The sequence below is a fragment of the Erpetoichthys calabaricus genome, chromosome 6, assembly GCF_900747795.2.
Source record: "Erpetoichthys calabaricus chromosome 6, fErpCal1.3, whole genome shotgun sequence".
Classification (NCBI taxonomy): Eukaryota; Metazoa; Chordata; class Cladistia; order Polypteriformes; family Polypteridae; genus Erpetoichthys; species Erpetoichthys calabaricus.
In genome coordinates, this window is record NC_041399.2 from 35,746,700 (window position 1) to 35,763,404 (window position 16,705).

Consider the following 16,705-nt stretch of genomic DNA (forward strand, 5'->3'; position numbering starts at 1 on the left):
CTGGAGTGATTTATGCCGGGGTTTGGGAAGAGGCCAGGGCGCTGGGGAGAGGCAGCAAAGGAGGAGAGTTGTGATTGGATTGCTGTGCACAGGCAGCTGCCAGCAGGGCTCGGCTGGAATGTGGAGTCAAGTCTTTCAAAGTTATACATAGATAGAAGCGCGCAGTGTTGAATCTTGAGCCAGCTTCTAATTTCAGCTCCCTGTCTGCTAACCCTGGCTATACTCTTCTTCTGAACCCCTATTGCTACCAGGTGCAAGATTAATGTTACAGGAATTGTGTGTGTAGGTACATGCATGCATGTGTCAAAAGTAGCACTGCTATGGTGAAGTGAAAAAGGGAAGGCTATCCTGGTGTGGCAGTTCACAACGGTAAGAAGCTGAGCAGCATGGTGCATACAGTTGGGTGAGTAAGCACGAAGATGAACAGGAGAAAATCTTGTCTCATTCAAATATCTTTTTCATTCTTTTCAACATAGTTGAGTTTTTATTGTTACTGCTATGTGAACATGAGTATATGTCTAATTATTTTTTACTTTTTTACATAAATGTTTTGTGCCCATTTACTATTCCTTTTGAGGTGTCTGCTAATAAGCTACAAAAGGTTGCTTACTGTAATGGAATATGTTTAACTGCGAATGGAAAAACTTGACGTTGTAGTGTTGTTATTAATGCAAAAGGAATTAAATGTAGCATGTATGACTCACTGGTTTCATATGGTAGGATTGTGTAAACACTGCTGTCAGACACTGAAGCAGCACGTAATAAATATTCACTTTTTAGCAGGTGTATGTTAGAATGGGATAGTCTGATTCTATTTGTGGTAGGCTTTTTTATTGGTAATCTGGGACATACTGAAATTCTTGTTCTGTTAATTTTTGGTTTCCATTGGATATTTCTGATTTACCCATAATTACAGATTCCATGCAAATATATATATATAAAAACCTCAGTCATCCAGCCTATATTTTTATTTTATGCTGAGCCTTATTCTAAGGTGCTTTATATAAACAGCTCTACTTGCTCAGACACATAATTGGTAATGGGTGAAATGGTGTTTATTTTTGAAATCTATTCAAATTATGCCCATTTTTAATAAAAATAAGGTTCAGTATTCAAATGATAACAGATTAAGTTGCTGGTCCCTGTGGGCTAAATAATTCATTCTTTGCTTGAGATCCTGGTAGTAACTAAAATTACATCCATTCCTCATCTTATCCAAAATAAAAACTGAAACTGAATCATCCAGTCCTTATCCAGTTATGGCAATAACTGTAATGACAGAAACTACATTCACTTCTCATCTTGTCCCAATTCAGTCCTAGTTAACCACTGAAACAGCTGTTTATTCTTATCAGTCCTAGTAAGCAAGGGAAGTTGGAGTTGTCACATTCTGTATGTGCCTGTGGTGTGGTTGTGCATGATACCCTCAGCAGGGTTTGCGGTTGTGGATTTACTAATTCTAGGGTGTCTTGTGTCACGTCACTATCCTGTCATATTCAAAGTGATGTAAACCTTCAGGCTTACCCATTTCACACAATGATTTTCACATGTATAATCTGCAAGAGCCATCGTATTTGTGACTACATTTTATGTAAATATCAGGATGGCAACCTTTGACAGGCTGGTATGCCTAATAAAGTGAAAGCATAGTTTAAAATGGTATGTCTGTATTCTGAGTCTTTTTACAAAATAATTGCTTGAAGCTGTTTGATAACAAATGAAAATATCGTAAAGTGTAATGTCAGTGTATCCATTGATAACCTACCACAACATAATCAACAGTCTCAAACCTGTTTGACTCAATTCTGGCTTTCCCAAAACATTGGACTTAAGGAAGAATCCAGCTTTAGATGGGGTGCTAGCCCATTGCAGGGTGGTCTCGCACGCACACATAGTGCCAGTTTGGAGTCACCTGTTATCATAACACATAGTTTTTAAGGTGTGAAAGGAAATCCCAGGGAGACAAAAGAAGAACATGTAGATTCCACACAAGTAACTGCCAGACATGGTTTTCAAACACAGGTTGTTCATTGCATGAATCTTCTTGCAATCATTGAAGTATTGATTTTGCAATCATTTGCCTCACATTGCAGAAGTGTTGTCAGTATTTGGAATGATTTTGGCCTTTGATCTGTGGTTTAGCTTTAAAATTCTTCATCATTCACTTTCCACCTAAGCCTCCTCAGACATGCTGCACTCCTATGTAGTAACCTTGCAGCATTAGGGCATCAGGGTACATACAGCAATAGATCAGAAGCGTGCTGTTGCTCCTCTGTATGAAATAAACTGTTTATATTTCTTCTTAAATACCGCACACTTTTCTTTCAATGCTGGCACAGTAATGTATTATATGGATAAGAGAGCTGCAGAATGACAGAACAACACTGAATAGAAAACTGTGGTTTAAGGGAAGAAGCGGGAGAGCTTTATGAATGGAACTGGAGTTGTTTCGCTGCTCAGGTGTGTGTTTTACCTTGAAGCAGTACTTGTACATTTCAAACATTTCATTTCCAAGCCCAAATCCAAGTTAAGACCTGCTTTGCCACAGGCAGTGAAAAAAAAGGCCAAAATGCCATTTCTCACAGCAGCACTCACTCTGAGTCAACTTCATTAATCTCCATCTCTTTCATAATGTATGGTGCCATAAATACATGTAGTCACATTTATTGTCGTCATTGCAGTTTTAAACCTGTTTTAAAAGAATTGTAAAACGGAAAAGGATGACCATCTGATTGTATTGCTTTTAGTCAGACATAAGGCAGAAGCCAAATCTGGATGAGGTTGCAGTGCATCATAAGGCATCAGTTTAAATTATAGCTTCAAAAATTGTAAAGATAAGAATCGTAAAACATAGCATTTAGACAAAGTGATTCGCTCTTAAAAGCTACTGATTTATTGCAAATCCTTTAGAAACGACAACCCCTAATCTTTAAGGTATGACCACACTACTACATTTTCATTTAAAAATAGCTTTATTAAACTAAAATATAAAATGATCTCTGGCAACACTTGTGTTTTCACATTGCTTATGAAAATATTTCTGTCCATACTAAGATAACCCAAAATGCATATGATGTAGCCTTTCACCTACACTGGGAATGCACTGCATTGGCAAAAAAATCCTTGAAGGGATAGTACACCAACGGTCACCGAATTAATATCAAAATTGTAGTCACCATTAAATCATTTTCCCCTTGCGCATGAATACAGCATTCAAACTGCACAAAATACAATGCAACTTAGCAACACAAACGCCACGGAAAGCAACTATTCTGTGTCTGCTATGTTGGAATATGAATTTCTTCTGTGAAGCTTGACAAATCAGGGAATTAGCCATTGCAATGTACAGTATTGAATCAGAGAAGGGCTACGTGATAGTCCAATTAGAGCGCAATTAGAGTCTGAATTTTCACAAATCTTCACTTTCACCTATCCATATTAAAATGACAAGTCAACGTTTCTAGAAGCTGATGGGTCTGGAGAGTGTTTTCAAAAGTCTCAGTTTTGTGGTTTATAAATGCAGGCATAGTTTGAACGAAAGTTGAAAACAGAGACTAATGTATGTGTTTTTAAATGAAAACATAGTAGTGTGGATACACCATCATTTAGCTTGCTACATCTTTCCACAGAAATCTTACCCTTCGGTTCTTTATACCACTGCTATTTTCAGGCCATGCTACAGTTTTGCTGGACACTCCGAAACAGTTTAGCATTTCATCTTGAACCATTCCTGTATGCTTTTTTATACTTAGGTTAAGGTGAAGTTTTTTTTTATTTTGTATGAAATTTTGTATAAAATTGGTCTTATCTGTTGCATCTACAAAAACAAGAATAAAAAGCAAAAATCAAACACATTTACATAATATAAAAACAATTCTTTGCTAACTACATCTAGTAGTTGACAAAGGCTTCACCTAGACATATTCATCATACTTGTGAAGACCAAGACTACTTTGCTATTTGTGATTTTTTTTTTGGCTAAAAAGCCATATGGCCAAATGGGATGTGGAAGAAAAGAATTTTTGGAGTGGTCTCTGATGTACTTCAGGAAACTGTATGTAATGGATAGTGTGATCAGCTGAAATGATTTCTGATTTCCTCATTATCACTCTCTGACATGTATTTATACCAAATCATCCACATCGGCTGCAATAGTATTTGGTTGACTGTTTTGAAACCTGTTGGAACTTTTTTAAAATTTATATTTATCATGCTAAACCTGGTATTGAAGCTGAAATTTGTTTTGAACTGCCAAAGTGAAATTGTTTCATTAGTGAGGACCCGAAGAAGTGAGTAGTCAAAAGTTGAGCCAATTTTGTTAAACAGGAAATCAAAGATATCTTTCTTCTAAACCAAAACACTGATCAAGAATTAAAGTCATTAAGTGAGAGATGTTGTTTGTAAACCAAAAAAAAAAAGAAACTTCTAAAGAATTGCTAAACCACACAATATTTATCCAAAACTCAGAAACCGTGAGACTCAGAAAACTACATAGACATATAGTTGAAGCAAAAAACTTGACAACCCTTCAGAAGTTTCTAGGACAGCTATTAGCTAAGCAAACAAGCCTGATGGACTAAATGGTCTCCACTCATTTGTCATTTTTCTTATGTTTTAATGTTCTTAAGTGACTTGCATTCAAACCTGAAATGATGTGTGAAAGTCAAAAAAGAACTTAAGAATTCCCACAAAAAACTGAAGTAAATCCTAGCTCATAACAAAAGTGACTACAGACTTCATCATGCTATGACAAAAAGACAGATAAGATTCTGTTCCTCTTTAAACTATCAAAATTTATAGAGGAAACATCTGAATTTAGATATTTCTTGTATTTAAATTCCAGGATAGTTTATTATTGATGTGAGTTAATTGATATGTATTATTCTTACTGCCTCTTCTATTACTGTGAGTGTGAATACACGGTGGATTTAGCAAGTACTCTGACCTCTTCAATTTTTATCTGTATTTCAGTCTTGTGCCAAAATCATTTAAATTCATTTTCTCCCATGTCAAGCAACACTCAGTACCCCAGAATGACGATACAAAAGCAAATATCTGTCTCTAACATGACAATAGTGTATTTTTGACATGGAAAGGGAGTTATTATTGCACCAACTACTAAACAGTCCACATGGCTGAAGTAGTAGCATTCGCAGATATTGTGCCAATCATCCTATCCTATCACCACTGTGCCATCAGCATGCTTTATAAATGGATAATGTTCTTATCTGGGTTACTGGTATAAAGTGTAAATTGAGAGACAGAACGCAATAATATGGAACACCTGTGTTTGACTTAGTACTCATTGGAAAAACTGTTCTGTATTAGGTTTGTGAACATTTATAAGAAAATCCCAAATCCATAATGTCATATGGCATATGAATTGATATTCATAGTAGTCAATTTATCCATTAATATATGAGGCTGAATCATATTAAATACAGAAACAAATCCTGAAATTATGTTTTCACATAGGATCCAGGCTTCCTAAAATAAATAAAGTTAAATAAATAAAAAGAGTTGATATTTGTAAGATGATCAGCAGCATGACCTCTGCACTTCTTTGCACAGCAAGCAAATTGATGGTTCTCTTGGGTGAATTGAAGCTGTGCCATTAAGTTGTTCTTCACCAAATGTTCAAAACATTTTATTTGTTTGGAAATGATGACTACTCGAATATAGACATTCAGACTGCTTGGTTTGGTAGCCTTAGGAACTGAAGTAATAATTCACTGTTTCCATAACTTGTTAAAAAGTAATTGAAACCCTAGAGAGAGCTGTTTGAAGTAAGACTTCAGGGACCAATGTGAAATGCCATCTGATCAAACTGCCCTGTTGGTTTTTACCTGGTACACAGATCTATACACTTAAGCTTTGCTAAACTCCATCCCAGAAATATTTCTGTCATTTTTCTCAGGTGTCTAGATTGTTAGCTTTTAACCACCTCTTAACTTTTTTCTGTATAAATGATTTTATTTTTTTAAGGGGACTTGTTTATTTTCCTCTGTAAAACCTGTTTTTCTTTCTACCGAACTCTTCCAGAAAGTATGCTGTTTTTCCAAAAGAACTGCTTTAATATCTCTGATGTTCTATCACTGACTATTTGGGTACACTTTTGTAGTTTTTTGTCAGTGATCTTTAACTGGCAGAATCTCACATACTTTGTGACAGTATGTGAGTAAAAGCCAGTAAAAGCCACCTCATCCAGTGTCGGTGAGAACATCAGCACATCAAAGTCAGTGCAGGAGAGGCATTTATTACGATACAATGTAAATGACATCATGGTCACACCCAGAGCTGCTTTGCAAAGGGATTTTTAAGCTCCAGAGATATTTCTGTAGCATTTGTTCAGTTACTCCGCTGGCAGTAATAATAAATATACCAATGGCAGTTTGGTAACATGGATTCCAGTTCCCATATCATAGGACCTAGGTGTCCAGTTTTTTATAATTGCATGAATCATTTCAACTGCAACTTCCAAGTCTGTACCTCTGAAATATTAACTATTGTAAAAATATCTGGTTAAAGTAGCCCTGTGAATAGTATGGATAAAGTCCAAGAGTAAGTAGTTCAAAGCTCGGAGAGCAGATATATTCTCTGACAATGACATTATTGCACCACCTATTATTGACATACAGACAGACTTTACCACCTGCGTGCTTACAAGAAGCTGAGTTCCTACCATGCTGTTCTATCTATTCCATTGCCTGTATCTGAGCTGATATTTATAAAACAAAATTTACTGCTTTCCAGTTATTCATAAAACAATTGTCATGATCATCTGGACCTTTTTTATATTTATTTTATTCATTTTTTACAGCCTTTTAATTGGCTTCTATAAATAATGGAGGTATATTTTGGATCCTCATTTGTAAAACTTTTGTGGATTAATGCGTGAAAATATGTGCATGCCAATAAAACAGGTTAAAGCGTACACCCCAAAAAAAATCTGATGTGTAAAACCTGGCATACACACATTTCTTTGCAATGTATCTTTTATATATCAAAATCTCCTTGTAAATGTGTGTATGAGAATATACTTCAAACAGACATGAAGCATTCTAATCAACCCCATACATGAGCAATCATCATGCTGCAGAACTTCATTGGCTGGCAGAGCAGCCTCACACCTAAAGCATCAAGTCATCGCCACTTGCATTCAAGAGTACCTGGCTGTGCTCCACAACTAAGAGCATAAGATCGTGTGTTGCATTACAGTGCTTCTCCTCTGTGTTCTGGGGTTCCAGAAAAGGTGCCAGGCACCAGTGTCTGAGCAGGTAGCCACTTTCACCTGGAACATGTAATGACGTGATTACTTTTATAATGAATAGCACAGGCCATATGAAAAACTGAGGGTTCATCCAGTTACCACATACATTGCCATCACATTCAAAATAAATCAATCATGGATTGACCCTGGCCACTGAGCCTCGATGCATCACAGATGACTTGTACAGTAATGGAATGTCATCTGCAGGTTCTTCTGCTGGCAGAGAGTTGCGATAGTCCAGGCATGCCAAGACCAAAGCCTGGACTAAGAGTCCATGTCTGGTCTGATCTTGCAGTTGTTGTATAGAGTGAATCTGCAAGGCCAAGAGGAAGTTGCAGCATGGTCACTGAAGGACAGCTGGTCACTGAGCATTTCCCTATGGTTGCAAAAGGCTTGGTGGGTTTTAGCGATAGTAAGCCGAGCTCAACATACATGGGGTGCTGAATTGATAGACAGCATTGGATAACAAGGTGGTCCATCTTTGCCAGATTGAGCTGGAAAGAGTCTTACTTAATTCATGTTGCAGTATCTGTGAGACATGTACAAATCCTAGCTGATGTTGTTTGGTCCTCTGGAGGGAATGACAAGCACAGCAATGTATCAGCATAGCACTGATATGGAAAACTGTGGAATTGGATGATAATGAGGCCTAGTGAGGTGGTGTTTAGAGAAGAAAGGAGAGGGCCCAGCACCAATCCTTGGGGCATGACTTGACTAATGTACCCTTGACGTCATTCCTATGCCTAAGAGATAGGACTCAAACCACCTGAGGGCAGTCTCAGTTGTGCAAGAAGGACATATTTTCAGCTACAGTATATAAATCTAAATAGGGAAAGAACTGTGGTGGGGTCAAAATGTCAGCTTTCACTTTTCAGTTGAGTTTCTGCCATCTCTAAGTACGTTTTGATAATTCTTGAAGTGATACAGAATGTGACATCTGTCTTTTACTGCATTCACATCTTCTTCTTCGTCTTTCGGCTGCTCCCGTTAGGGGTCGCCACAGCGGATCATCTTCTTCCATATCTTTTACTGCATTCACATCCTATTGAAATTTTTGTAACTGCTGCTTGTGATATCTAACCTTCTCACTTCATTTTGTTCAGGTGATAATTACCAGTCATCCTTTAAAAAAAAACAAAAAAAAAAAAAAAGCAAGGTTACTGTTGATTGGCTGCTTGGCCGGCACAAAAAAAACCCAAAACAATTATCAATTTTTTTGGTGAATAAAAAGTAAATATGTTAAGTGTGGCTTATTTTATTTCAAATACAATTCAGCAACAAAAATGCATTATCTGGCTGATCTGATTATGATTTTTTTTTTATATTATCAAACAATAAGGTCAGCCTTACATCACTACTCTGGTAATTCAGGCAGCCCTTTTTACTATTAGCTGTTCCTTTGTTATTTTCTGTCCTTTCCATGGCACATGAACACCCATGGCATGTCTACGTGTGTAACTGTGTACGATAGGAGTCTATGGACTGGATAACTCAAAACTGAAATACTTAATATGAATAAAACTTGAAGTCAAGTTCAGGTTTATTGTCATGTGGATATAGTACAATGAAATTCTCATTTGCACATCTCCCACATACTAGTCACAAACATTGTACGCTTATCCATGTTGTAAATATATATTCTAGAAACATATTGACTTGTAGCAGTATCACACAAATAGACTTTTCTGTACAGAATAGAGGTAAAGAGGGTTTTGCCGGTAATACGGATTCTAATTAAAAGGTCAGTTATTTATGATAACTGTAAAGTGCTTTATAAATAAAGTTGACTTGACTTGACTTGATATTAGTGACCAACAAATAGCCCCTCCCCCAGGCTCAAAAAAATATATATCAAGTACAAAAGTATTCAAATAAATGTTTTATATTTTATAACAAAACATGCATACAAATTTCATTATTTTAACTATCTACAAAAAGTGTCAAATTAACATTCAATATAATCATTAAAAATGAAAGCAGTATATCTCTGATGATCAACTTGCACCAGTGTTCATAGTAATATTTCATCTGTCCTTAACTCAGTCAGTCATTCTAACTTGCTTTAAAAGATCCAACTGAGAAAAGCAAGTCCAATCTGCCTGAATGATTATTGTCCTGTTACACTAACGCCTATAGCAATGAATTGTTTTATGAGGCTTGTCACAAATCACATATGCTCTTCTCTGCCAAAAGAACTGAATTCATTAAAGTTTGCATATCGCTCCAGTAGAGCCACAGAGGATGCCATCACCTTGATCCTTTATACAGTCCTAGCCCACCTGGACGTCGGGAGAGGGATTTATGTGTGAATACTATGTATAGACTGTAGATCAATATTTAACACAATAAGCATTTGTGCAGCTGGATTTTTAACTTCCTGACAAGCAGACCTTAGATGGTTTGAGTAGTTGGACACACCTCCTCACCCCTCGCTCTCAACTCAGAACAACATTCTGAGTCCACTGCTGTACTCCGTCTACACATATGACTGCACAAAACTCCAGTAATGTCATTGTCAAATTTGCTGATGACACACTTGTGGAAGGCCTGATATCTAACAAAACTGAGCAGGCTTATCTGGATGAAGTGGGGAGTCTGTCACACTGGTGTCAGGAAAACAGCCTACTCCTGTATGTCAGCAACACAAAGGAGTTGATTGAGGACTTTGAGAGAAAACAGCATAAGCACTGCCATCCCTTCAGTATGAACAGAATGCAGGTGGAGAGGGTGGACAATTTCAGATACCTTTGTGTCCACATCACAGAGGACCAAACCTGGTCCAAACTCACTGACACAAAGGCAAAGAAGGCATGACATCAGACCTCATTTACATTACGACCTCAGACATTTCAGGGATTTCAGGCTGTCCTCACAATTATTAAAGAACTCCTAAACATCCTTAATTGAAAGTATTCTGACAGAAAATACCACTGCCTGGTTTGGAAACAGCATGCAGCACGACTGCAAGGCTCTGCAGAGAGTGGTGCAGTTAACTGAATACATAACTGGGTGTGTAGACCCTAACTTTGAGAACATCTACTCCAAGTGATGTTGAACCAGGGCAAAGAAAGTTATTGATGATACCAGCCATTCTAATATCAGCTTCTTTTCTGTACTGCAGAGAGAGATAAATGTTACTACTGCATGAATTCCAGCTCAAATAAACTGTGGAAGTGCTTCTGTCCAAAGTCCATAAGCATCTTGTTGTTGTTTTTTTTTTTTTAAATAATTTTAATGATTTTAGTTAGAAACAGATAACATTCCATACATCCATCCATCCATCCATTTTCCAACCCGCTGAATCCGAACACAGGGTCACGGGGGTCTGCTGGAGCCAATCCCAGCCAACACAGGGCACAAGGCAGGAACCAATCCCGGGCAGGGTGCCAACCCACCGCAGGACACACCCACACACCAAGCACACACTACGGCCAATTTAGAATCGCCAATCCACCTAACCTGCATGTCTTTGGACTGTGGGAGGAAACCGGAGCGCCCGGAGGAAACCCATGCAGACACGGGGAGAACATGCAAACTCCACGCAGGGAGGACCCGGGAAGTGAACCCAGGTCCCCAGGTCTCCCAACTGCAAGGCAGCAGTGCTACCCACTGCGCCACCGTGCCGCCCCCACATTCCATACAGTTAAGTCAAAATTTAACAAATCAAAACAAACTTCAACTCCCACCCAAGAGAAAGAGAGGGGAGACAGCATCCGAAGCTTCTCTATAAAAGGAGCAATAAAAGAAGGGTATCCTTTTCCCTGAAATAGAATCTTATTCTAAAATATTATTGATTAGATCTTACCACATTTTAAAAAAAGAAAGTTTTGAACAGATCCTGTAAGTGAGAATTAGATTTTTTCCAATTTCAAATAGTATGGAACATTGGTTACCCCCTGACTTAAGAGTTGGAGTTGGGGGTGGGGGTGGGGGGTGAGGGGTGGGATTCTTCCAGTTGAGTCCATACACATATTAAGTAAGAAAAATGTCTAGAGATACTTGATGCCCTAAATGTTAACTCCCTTACATTAAGTTTTTTATTTAGCTATTACTTTTACTATCACATAATTTAAAATACTATTCATTATTTTTCATATTTATAAAGTCATGTAGTATCATTATTGTCCTTTTATTGTTATTGGAGTTAAGCGTCTAAGCACTTCACAACATATTGTACTGTATGTTTAATTTGTAAGTGACATAAAATTTGATTTGATATATACAGTGCATCCGGAAAGTATTCACAGCACATCACTTTTTCCACATTTTGTTATGTTACAGCCTTATTCCAAAATGGATTAAATTCATTTTTTTCCTCAGAATTCTACACACAACACCCCATAATGACAACATGAAAAATGTTTACTTGAGATTTTTGCAAATTTATTAAAAATAAAAAAATTGAGAAAGCACATGTACATAAGTATTCACAGCCTTTGCCATGAAGCTCAAAATTGAGCTCAGGTGCATCCTGTTTCCCCTGATCATCCTTGAGATGTTTCGGCAGCTTAATTGGAGTCCACCTATGGTAAATTCAGTTGATTGGACATGATTTGGAAAGGCACTGTAAAAGGCGCTATATAGCGCCCGGCACAGACTCAGGCAGAGGCACGTACTTCAATAAATGCTTTTTATTTTTCTTCAGCCGTGGGGCACGCCTTCCCCGTGTCCCACAGGCCCAACACAGTCCCAAAATACACTCACAATTAATACTCTCTTTGTCCACCTCAGCACCACCACTCCTCCTCAGGCTTAGTCCTCCTCCTCCCGACTCTGGCTCTCTCAAGTGGTGGTGGCTGGCCTTTTTTATACCCTAACCGGAGGCGTTCCAGGTGCTTAATTACCTGGCCCTAATTGACCTTCCGGGTGGGGCTGACGAGTCGACCAGCTGGGCTGGAAAGTCCATGAATCTCCCCCTGGCGGCCATCCCAGCCCCCAACCAGGCTGTGGAGGACTCCATCTCCCATGGAGCCTTGCGCCAGGCTGGGGAATCATCGTCCACCAGGGAGGCTGCCACCAAGCGTCCCGGGGGAGGTACTGGGCTGCCCATGGTGGCTCCCCCGGAATAGATGCAGCAGGGGCGTCCCTGCCGGGCATGGGACCCGGCTGTCCTTCACAGCACACACCTGTCTATATAAGGTCCCACAGTTGACAGTTCATGTCAGAGCACAAACCAAGCATGAAGTCAAAGGAATTGTCTGTAGACCTCCGAGACAGGATTGTCTCGAGGTACAAATCTGGGGAAGGTTACAGAAAAATTTCTGCTGCTTCGAAGGTCCCAATGAGCACAGTGGCCTCCATCATCCGTAAGTGGAAGAAGTTCGAATCCACCAGGACTCTTCCTAGAGCTGGCCGTTCATCTAAACTGTGCAATCGGGGGAGAAGGGCCTTAGTCAGAGAGGTGACCAAGAAGCCAATGGTCACTCTGTCAGAGCTCCAGAGGTCCTCTGTGGAGAGAGGAGAACCTTCCAGAAGGACAACCATCTCTGCAGCAATCCACCAATCAGGCCTGTATGGTAGAGTGGCCAGACAGAAGCCACTCCTTAGTAAAATGCACATGGCAGCCTGCCTGGAATTTGCCAAAAGGCATCTGAAGGACTCTCAGACCATGAAAAAGAAAATTCTCTGTTCTGATGAGACAAAGATTTAACTCTTTGGTGTGAATGCCAGGCGTCACGTTTGGAGGAAACCAGGCACCACTCATCACCAGGCCAATACCATCCCTACAGTGAAGCATGGTAGTGGCAGCATCATGCTGTGGGGATGTTTTTCAGCGGCAGGAACTGGGAGACTAGTCAGGATAAAGGGAAAGATGACTGCAGCAATATACAGGGACATCCTGGATGAAAACCTGCTCCAGAGCGCTCTTGACGTCAGACTGGGGCGACGGTTCATCTTTCAGCAGCACAACGACCCTAAGCACACAGTCAAGATATCAAAGGAGTGGCTTCAGGACAACTCTGTGAATGTCCTTGAGTGGCCCAGCCAGAGCCCAGACTTGAATCCGATTGAACATCTCTGGAGAGATCTTAAAATGGCTGTGCACCGACGCTTCCCATCCAACCTGATGGAGCTTGAGAGGTGCTGCAAAGAGGAATGGGTGAAACTGGCCAAGGATAGGTGTGCCAAGCTTGTGGCATCATATTCAAAAAGACTTGAAGCTGTAATTGCTGTCAAAGGTGCATCGACAAAGTATTGAGCAAAGGCGGTGAATACTTATGTACATGTGATTTCTCAGTTTTTTTTATTTTTAATAAATTTGCAAAAACCTCAAGTAAACTTTTTTCACGTTGTCTTTATGGGGTGTTGTGTGTAGAATTCTGAGGAATAAATGAATTTATTCCATTTTGGAATAAGGCTGTAACATAACAAAATGTGGAAAAAGTGATGCACTGTATATAATATATAATAAAAATAGCAGAATAACTCTAAAATAAATTGTATCAGAATACTTAAATAAGATAATATTCATAATTGTGAAACAATACTCTTAAATACTGTGCTGTTTACAAAACAATAAATAAAACAATAAAACTCAGTTATTATAAAGAACACCAAACATGGTCCAGGAAAGGGAGGCAAATAACACCATGGAGAGAGAAAGCTCTTCTTGTCTTTATAAATGTTGCTTATAACGCTGAACACCTGCTTACTGGGCACTTTTGATAGTGGACAAGCCAACTATCACTTTGACTGAACGGAGAAGATCAAAGAGGTAAATAGCGGAGTGGAGGACTGGATGAGGTGTAGGGTACGAGGGACTAAGGTAACGAGTGCTTTTAAGGTGTTTAAGTAATTAGGAGCGATTTTGTGTGAGTTTCACATACACACACAGGAGCCTGAAGTGTCTGGGATTCACTTCGTCCTTTGATCATCTTCCTTTCCATATCAGATAATCTCATGTTTTTGATGGGTGTGGTTTTTCCAAGTGAAGGTTTCGTAGTGCAGGAGTCATTAGCGCTGCAACTAAAAAATCTAAATTCTAAGTAATAATGAAGCATTCAAACACATGGTAAATACAAACGTACATTTAGTAGCTCTTAGAGTTTTTGGCCTACATTCAAAAATATTTGAATATTAACTTATTTTACGTATTCAAACCATAGTTTTGTATAATTTGGCAGCCAGAGATAATGTTATTAGTAATAGTAATATTAGTAATTTGTTATTGGTAGAGAAATACTGTCTAATGCTTCACAGTCTAAACAATAAAATAGTTCATGTCCAATTTTCCCCACCAACCGTCCCTGAATGAAGCTATTTACCACAAAAGTTCAGAATAGCAACCACTGCCTTTCAGTAGCTGTTAATAATAGCAATACATCTGCTGTAATATATTAGTAAATTTGTCATGCGAACTGGTAACACTTTTTCAGTTTTGACAAAAATAAAAAGGACAGATGCACGTACTGTATTTATGTTGCCCATCCAGTTATTTTACAAAACCTGCATGTTTGGGATGCACGAACTCAGACTGCAGACACTAAACTACGATCAGGTGCAATCTTTTTTAATGTGAACACAAGCAAAGGTAAAGTTACATATAGTCTAAACATTTATGTTCAATATGTGCGGCGTAACTGCTTCTGAAATGGAAGAGTAGGTTTACTATTGTGTAAAGAGAAGACAAAGTGCTGATTGTTTGCTGGCTAGGATGAAATAGATTCTAGTTAAGCTTAGAAAACAACCTTTTGACGTTGGCATTGTATACAATATGTACACAATGTATATATTTTATTTATTAAGAACAAATAAGGATTACCTACTATATGAAATCAGCTGCACTTACTTCCACTTTGGGGATCACACTGTTTGAGTGTGCACTGAATCCTGCACATTTTGTTGAACTCTGTCCATCAGAATGCTGTTTCCCAATCGGTGTCACTTTTTCCAGTGCTGATTAAGTTAATGTGCTCCATTATGTGCAGATAAGATATGCCATGTGATTAATTAGTCGGGCTATATTACAGAATTAGTAATTGTACTCTTTTTTTTTTTTTTTTGATACATTGGTCTGCAACATTTTGCTGCTCAAGACACATTTTTTTAAGCTATATTCTTCTTTACTGCTTTCTAAGTTATGAGTGAAATAAGCAAAACTACTAAATGTGAGAAGGCCGTTATTTTTTCCATTTCTGTTTATTTTAGAATATATTGTTTAGATTGCTACGCTGCCAATAAATTTTAAGGACAGCTGGGCTGACATACAATAGAATTACCCAAAACAAGTGTTTACATATTTTAAGAGATACTGACAAGCGTTCTTTACATTATGTAAACATTTTGTAAATTCATCCCTAAGTATTTTTAGAGCTTTGTAAAGGGATTCACTCTTCTTTCTGTCCAGCACAGGTAGAGCCTGAATATTTCAGCACAAAAGCTCTAGCCTCAGGTAAACTATTTATTAGCTTTGAACAGTCATGGTCTGTAGCACCTTGAGGACTTTAAAGATGTTAACTGTAAAGACCAGGTGACCATTAAAGGGTGTTCAGCAAACCAAGGTTCAAGTTGCTGATGTAATTTTCCTAATCCAGGCACCGTGATTACTTTTATGTACTAAAAATTAACCCAATATATCAGAACAAACAACCTTTAGTAGTTAATATTTGCCTAGCAGGATGATTAGGTTCCTACTTGACAATCAGCCTCTGTGAAGAATGGCAAATTGGCTTTCCTCTGGCTTGCACTGTTTTTATTGGTGCATGGCTGGAAGGGACAAGTCAAGTCAGATCATTTTTATTTATAGAGCACATTTAAAACAACAGAAGTTGACCCGTCAGTCCTTTCTACATCCTCCCCACCAACTCTTCTGGGTTCAGCTGGCTCCACTGCTTATATAGTTTCCCTGCCTGGGTTTGGCCAGAGTGTGTCCCACCCAAAAAGCGTTCAGAGTAGTTATGAGGTGTCTCAGGTTTGAGCTACCTTTTTGAATGGCTCTCTTCAAGTCTGTGCTGTTATGAATTGGGACACCCTGTTAATAATGTTTTCAACTACATTTTTTCTGCTACTTTGCTGTGGGTTATTTGATAATAATAATTCTTTACATTTATATAGCGCTTTTCTCACTACTCAAAGCGCTCAGCAATTGCAGGTTAAGGGCCTTGCTCAAGGGCCCAACAGAGCAGAGTCCCTATTGGCATTTACGGGATTCGAACCGGCAACCTTCTGATTGCCAGTGCAGATCCCTAGCCTCAGAGCCACCACTCCCCCTAGGGAGTACAATATGTCAGAGAATATTAATACATGGGGGCTTTATGTTACAGTAATAAGTTGTATTGGGCACAGTATCCAAAATTACAGGTTTGTTCCTTGAAAAATTTCAGTTTTAGCATTTTATGACTTCTGGTTCAGGACTCATTGCCTCACTTCTTGGCCATATTTATAATATTATTTCTGATTTTGGTGACAATGCATCTTCTGGGTAACAATTCCTGG

The 16,705-nt window shown here is 38.6% G+C and overlaps 1 protein-coding gene across 14 annotated transcripts in view; it reads left to right on the plus strand.

The window, feature by feature from the left end:
* dtna (dystrobrevin, alpha) overlaps positions 1-16,705 on the plus strand; it is a 468,481-nt gene that overhangs the window by 180,195 nt on the left and 271,581 nt on the right. For 5 of the 14 annotated variants that reach the window (XM_028803487.2, XM_028803481.2, XM_028803483.2 and 2 more), the window contains exon 1: positions 152-403. The exons of 2 other annotated variants lie outside the window; for them this stretch is intronic. In XM_028803487.2, coding sequence (XP_028659320.1) covers positions 387-403 — 17 coding nt within the window. In that variant the 5' untranslated portion in view covers positions 152-386. Of the gene's footprint in view, positions 1-148; positions 404-16,705 lie in introns of those variants that run through there. 7 more of the 14 variants (XM_028803479.2, XM_028803480.2, XM_051929105.1 and 4 more) reach the window with 4 other exon arrangements.